This window comes from Apteryx mantelli, chromosome 12 (assembly GCF_036417845.1).
Source record: "Apteryx mantelli isolate bAptMan1 chromosome 12, bAptMan1.hap1, whole genome shotgun sequence".
In the NCBI taxonomy this organism is placed as follows: Eukaryota; Metazoa; Chordata; class Aves; order Apterygiformes; family Apterygidae; genus Apteryx; species Apteryx mantelli.
In genome coordinates, this window is record NC_089989.1 from 28892965 (window position 1) to 28899505 (window position 6541).

At 49.4% G+C, this 6541-nt stretch overlaps 1 protein-coding gene across 1 annotated transcript in view; it reads right to left on the reverse strand.

Moving 5' to 3' along the window:
• Positions 1-5509, reverse strand: part of FGD5 (FYVE, RhoGEF and PH domain containing 5) — a 124566-nt gene extending 119057 nt beyond the window's left edge. The window contains exon 1 of the mRNA XM_067303670.1: positions 5459-5509. Within this exon, the coding sequence (XP_067159771.1) occupies positions 5459-5471 (13 nt within the window). The 5' untranslated portion in view covers positions 5472-5509. The remainder of the gene's footprint in view (positions 1-5458) is intronic.
• Between the last annotated feature and the right edge of the window lie 1032 nt (positions 5510-6541).

The following is a 6541-nucleotide window of genomic DNA, read 5'->3' on the forward strand; positions in this document are numbered from 1 at the left end:
CCAGTTAGCGCAGTCTGGCTTCTATCTCCAGCCTTTGGCATTTGTTACCATTTCTTCCCCTGGGTTAAAGATCTTTTTAGTATTCAGTATTTCTCCTGGGAAGACATATACTGCCTTACAACCACATTTTTACACAATCTTCTTTTTGGTAAATTGAATGGATGAGCTCTTTCAGTCTTTGCCAGTGGACAGTTTCTCCTGTCCTGAAATCTTTTTTTGTGGATTTTTTTCTGAACCTTCTCCAATTTTCCAATAGCTCCTATAAAATACAGAGGGCAGATGTGTAGGAAACATTCCAGAGGGGATTCTGATGATGCTGTCTACAGAGCTCCATGCTTTCCTAGAGCCAGTCCTCACTATTCTCCATTAGCTTGTTACTGCATCAAGTTGACTTGCTTGTTCATTATGACCCCCAAATTGTTTCCAAGGCTACATTTTCTGTATTCCTTGTCTCTGAACTGATAGCTTTATATTTTGCATTAAATGTAATTCATTTGAATGGATCCAACTTAATGATCCAGACCTCTTCACATAACTGCCCTGCCTACATTATTAATTACCCTTTTACCCGTCCTTGCATCATTAAATGAACTTTGTCATCTGATACTTTTCTATTTGCCTGCCTACCAATGAAAGTGTTGAAGAGCATCAACCTGGTCCTGGTCCCAGCATTATAAATGCCACTATTTGATGAGTGTACAGAGATAACTACTTCCAGGGAACTGCCAATTAGCCAGTCCTCAATCTAATTAACCCAGACTTTATTGCTCTTATATAAATGCTTTTCTCTTAAATCGGTATGTGGTACTAAAATACCATACAGACATAAAGGTATGTCTTTGCATCTGTGCAGTTGCCTTTGTCAAGCAAATTTGTAACTTCCTCCAAAGACTAGGATCAAATTCCACACTTGAAGCAAGCAAAATCCCACTACTGAGGAAATGAAAATAAGCAACCTCAAGAGTAGCAGTTAAATGGAAACTCATTTATTTACATGTCACTTGGCTCAGACACTACTATAGCTGTAGAAACATGTGAGATTTGGACCAAAAATGATACATGTTATTTCATGGATGCATTTCTATTTTGTAAACTAGCCAACAACATGAAACAACAAAGAACCAATCCTATACCAACAGCCTCCGTGTTCATGATGTTTCTCACATTGGAGAATGACAGTGCTAAGAGCTTCAACTGTGGACAAAAGCCACATGGGTTAGGAGCTACACCAACGCAGAACAAAAAAATTTTCCCTGCCCAGGTGAGCTCACATGTTGAAGCATAAGGCAAGGGACAATAACTGGCCGCAGGCACAAGGGAACACATAGAACAGTGTGACTGCACTGTTCAGAGATAGGAGTTTCCATATATCAGCTACCAAAGCAACACAAAGCTCTTACAAAGCAGGGCAGAGAGGAAATTCTGTACCTGTATCTGTTTCAGCTTGGCTAACACATGATTTTATGGTTTGACCATGGCTTGCCTACTTGTTGAAGAAGAAATTGTTCTGAGAGTGAATGGTAGACACAGCTTCCTATCAAAATAACATGTGGAGCTTCACTGTAAATGAAACAAACAGCTCTTTGCAGATGAAGTGGTTTTGGAACTGGGCAGAACATGGGCACCAACCACTACAGTAATGGTGCCAGGACTGTAAAGCAAGCAAAGCATAGAGTCTCCTAAAACTCATTTATTTCATTTCCAGTGCAAGAACTGTAGGTTCCAACCTGTAATTACAATTCTGCCAGCTGTCCAAGCCAGCCAGTGAGGCAGTGTTTGATCTGCCTATGTAGATAAGCCATTTTAATGCCATTCTGAATTGTAGTAAGTAGACAGCATATGCTGTGTAACCTGCTTCAATATGGTGGAGATGAAATAGGTGAGGTAGAATGATTTACAAGGAAAGTATAATCCCTTCGAGGGGTTCTACTCATATAACACCAGTGCTGTCACTGCTAGGACCCCAGGATGCATTGTAAATAACTGAGATGTCATGAATTTCACACTACTCACTGCAAAAATCTTTATGTTTTATAGCATGTAGATCCATCACTTATTTCAAATTGTCAGAGAGAACTAAAAGGTTTAAAGCAGCAACAGTTACATAAGAAACAAAAACAGTTGCAGGGGAGTCACTTGAAATGGAAAAGGTATTTGTAAGTCTCCCTTTCAAATGGGACCTCAGTCCAGATTTAGGTACCAGCTCCCACACTGGCTTGAACAGCAGCTGGTTGCTTAAGTATCTTCTGAGAGTTGGGGCTTTAGGCTCTTCAGAGCTGAGGTCCTGATCAGGCCAGCAGCCTGTGGGCTCCTAAGTGCCTCAGTCCTTCATGAAAACGGGATTTCAGCTTCTACATCATTCTGGTACTTTTGAAAACAAAATTATCCCCTGTTATCAGAGTATGTGCTTCAAATGTGTGATCAAAAGCCCTCTGTATACAGCAAGAAGGCTCCACTGGTGTGGAGTCAGACCCATAGTCAGTAGTAACTATCCAATGGGATTTTTGTCTCCTTACAAATCTTAATTGAATTATTAGCAGCTGGGCTGTCAGAGCACATCACGCTCTGCAGATATAAAATGCTGTACTGTACAGTTATTGGAATCCATCCTCTATGATTAGATCAATGCACTATGACTCTGGTATGTCAGATCAATAGCTTACAAATTTCTCTTACTATATAACTTTATTGCAGCCATCTGTAAATATAATACAATAGTATAGCATCCCACAGAGAAACACTGCTGGGGAAAGGGTAAAATCTAAAGACAGTCTAATCATAGGAATAGAAAATCTAGTGTGAAAGGAAAGGATGAATTTCAGTACCAAAATCTTGATCCTGCAAATGTTCTAGCAGTTTCACCATCTCTAGTAGACTATGTGTAAAGGTATCTGAAGGGCTGGGGGTGTTTTCTAAGAAAAAAACACATGTGCATGACACTTTAAATAACCTTTCTGTAAGTTACTGGCATGTATTTCTTTTTAACATAACTGTAAATGTTTGTGATATTTCCAAATTGGCTGTGATTTCACAACAGGAAGTTCTCACTGCAGCAGACAACTTATATGCGCCTGTTCTTTCATACATTGCTTTTGGGGAGCCAAAGAAGACGTTGGTTAAAATTCCTTGACAGGGGCATATGGTAACTTTTCATATGTTACTTTCTGTAGCAACTGAAGGAATATGTAGTCCGTTTACGCCTCTGAACAAATTGGAGTCTATCAACTGTGCGTTTTTCCTTTGGCCAGCATCATTTCAGCACCTGGGAAACAAATCAGTACTTAGAGCTGGGAGATGGAGGTCTAGCTCTTGTCTCTACCACAGATTTCCTGGGACCTTAGGTGGACTGCTTAATCTTGTTTTTCACGTCAGTTCTGAATCTCTGAGAATAATCCATATCTTCTTTACTGTTTTCTGTCTTTATTTTAACTTCTGTGCGATCAAAGCTGCCTCATATGCGTGACTGTTCAGTGGTGCTATGTATTCAGTGTAATACAAAAATCACTAATGCAGGTCCCTGAATTGCCCCTCTCCTTCAGATTCAGTGGGAAGCTCTGCTTTGCGCTGGTGGGAGAGAAATTCCTTGCATTGTGTGAATGTGCAAAACAAAGGCTGAGAAGGGATATGAGCACTCTATAAATACAACCTGGAGGTAAACACCAGGAGAGGAAAAGAACTATTTTTAAGCAAAAGGACAATGTAATCCAAAGAATAAATGGCCATGAATCTGGTCTGGAAACCAGAAGAACGAGCAAGGGTAAGCGGTTCTCAGCCACCTGAGAGGATTAGCAGGAGAGCTACATAAAAAGTTTTAAGATATAATCTGATGAATTGATAGGAGGTATGACGTGACCTTGTGACCTGTAGCAATGGGTACTGCTTTTGGTAATGAAAGTAGTCCCATTCAGTCCTACATTCCTGAACAATGAAGACCGCTAATAGTTTCAGACTTTACAAATGGATGCATCTGATATTCCTTACATTGCACTTCCACTGAGATCAGGATCAGTTTGGAACTGCTCTGTTTTAAATAATGGAGAGGTGGAGAAAGAGAGGTTGGAGCATCATGGCTAAAGCAATTTTTGGCTGGCTTGCTTGACCTTCAAATGAGTTTGTCTCCTGCAAGGGACGGAGTCCAGTCCAGACAGGATCAGAAAACACAGCAGAAATGTCACCACTTCTTGGGTGGGAGAGGAAGGTGTCCTACTCCCCCCTCCAAGGGGAGGGAAAATCTTTTTCTTTAATCTCAGAGGGGTGGTATGACTTCCTGATACAACAGCAGAGGGCTGGATTTGACCCAGAAGATCCTTCCAATCCTATGTTCCTATGTTTTGGCAAACAATGATTCACAGGTTCCCAACACATGACAGTTGTAGCTAGCAGTGAAATCACTGGGCTTCAGGGTATGCCCATGTAAGTGAGGTGCCCAGTGACATTCACCCTATGGAAAAGCAAAACGTGGTGGAAAACTGTAGGGCTGTAGCACAAAGGGACTGACTATTTCTCTTCCTCTTTACCTCCAGATGCAACATCAGATTTTCTAAATAACTCCAGAGTTAGTAGCAATTGTTTCCTGGATTGTTATGCTTTTTAAACACATGCCTCACCCCGAAAATCAGATATGGTTGGTGGAGAATTTACAGTTTGTCCCAGTTTTCCAGTGACATCTTTTAGTTTTTTAACTGTTGAAAACCTTGGCTTTAATATTTGTGCTCTCCTCATCCCCTGTGTCTTTCCCCTTCCCAGTTTCCAGTGTGGGGGAGGAGGGACGGGGGCGGGGGGGGGGACGACGGGAAATTAACAGGGGGAGAGAGGAAAGGTTTGGGTTTGCCTTGGAGAGAAAATGCCGCAAAAAACCACCACCCCCAAAAGAAACTTTCCAAAAGGAAGTCACAGCAGATTTCCTATGGGCTTTGTGTACGGTTGAATGTGTCCAAGTGGGTGCAGAGCCGCATCCTTCAGCCCTCCTGATCTGCCGGCCCGGGTGTCCCCGGAGCCCCCGCCTCGCCACGGGACGCTGCTCGCCCTCGACCCGCCGGGGCGGCGGGCGGGCCGGGGGCCGCGCCGGGGCTCGCGGTGCCCTGCGGGGGCCGCTCCGGGACGCGCCGGGGCCTTGGGGCGCGTCTCGGCGGGGGGGGGGGGGGGGGGGGCGCTGCGCGTGTGCCAGTCCCGGGCGGGGGTGCCCGGAGGAAGGGTGCCGGCCCCGGCACGGCCCGGGGCTGCCAGCCCCGGAGCGGGGAAGCCCGGACGGGGCGTGCCGGCCCCGGAGGACCGTTGCCCAGACCGGGGGTGCCGGCCCCGGGGGTGCCGGCCCCGAAGGTGAGGCGCCCGGCCGGCGGGGCCGGGCCGGGGAAGGGAGGGTGCCGGTCCCGGAGGAAGGATGCGCGGCCAGCGCTTGCCGACCTCGGAGGAAAGATGCCCGGCCGCGGAGAGCCATCTCGGGGAGCCGCGCACTTACCGGTGTTGTTCATCTTCCACGGCAACTTTGCTCGCTGGCTGCCCCGGGCGCTCAGCGCATGGTCCCGGGGGCCGCCGCCGCCTTCGCCCCTCCCGGACGCGCCCGGCCCTAGAGCCCCGCGGGGGGCATGGGGAGCGCGGGCGGGGGCAGCCGGACCCGGAGCGGCGGGGCTGGGCAGGCGGCCGCGCCGGCTCGGGGGCGGTCAGCGCCGCGGCGCGCCTCCGCCCTGCCCCGCGCGCGGCCCGTCGGGGGGCGGTGGCGGCGGCGGCGGCGGCGGCGGCGGCCGGCGCCGGGGCCGGGGCCCCTCTCGGCTCGCGGCGCGCGGCGCCGGGCCGCGGCGTGCGGCGCCGGCTCCGCGCAGGCAGCCCCGCTGCGGAGCGAGCCCAGCGGCTCAGTCGGGGCTCAAGGGGGGGCGATCGACGGGGCGCGGGGTGCCCAAACGCGCGGAAATTTAAAGGCGCAGCGGGTTGCTCGCTCCTTCGTACCCCCCATCTCCCTACCCCCCCTCCATCTATCTCCCCCCTTCACCCATCGCCCCTCCGTCCTTCCCCTCTCCACCCCTCTCTCCCCCTCCGTCCATCCCCCTCCTTCATCTCCCCCGTTCACCCCCAGCAGGACAGGACCTCCCCCACCTGTGCACCCCCTGGGGAGGAGCCTCAGGGAAGCGCCCCCCTGCCCAGCCCGGCCCCGGGGTTTTTGCCCCCGGCCAGGGGCATCCCTGGGGGCCGACATCACCTCCCGCTGGAAGTGGTGTCTGTGTGCAAGGGAGCCGGGGACAGTCCCTCACACACAAGCCACGCTTGCTCCGAGCAGTTTCAGGTGGCCTCGATCTGGTGTCTCATTCCTTTGGCCTAAAAAATAGCTTTCTGGCTCGATGAAGATAACAAAGGCATTCTGTGGCTGAGCCCTTCTCCCTGTTTTGGGGCTGTCATCAGTCAGTAACCCCCAGACAAGGCTGCATTGCTCCCTTCCTCTCAGTGGAGGCATGCTATAGCCCTGCTACCTTCCCCAGTGGAGCACACATTGCTCACACAAGCAAGTGCAACTTTGCAAATCCGCCCTCCGACTTCCCTCACTGGGTAG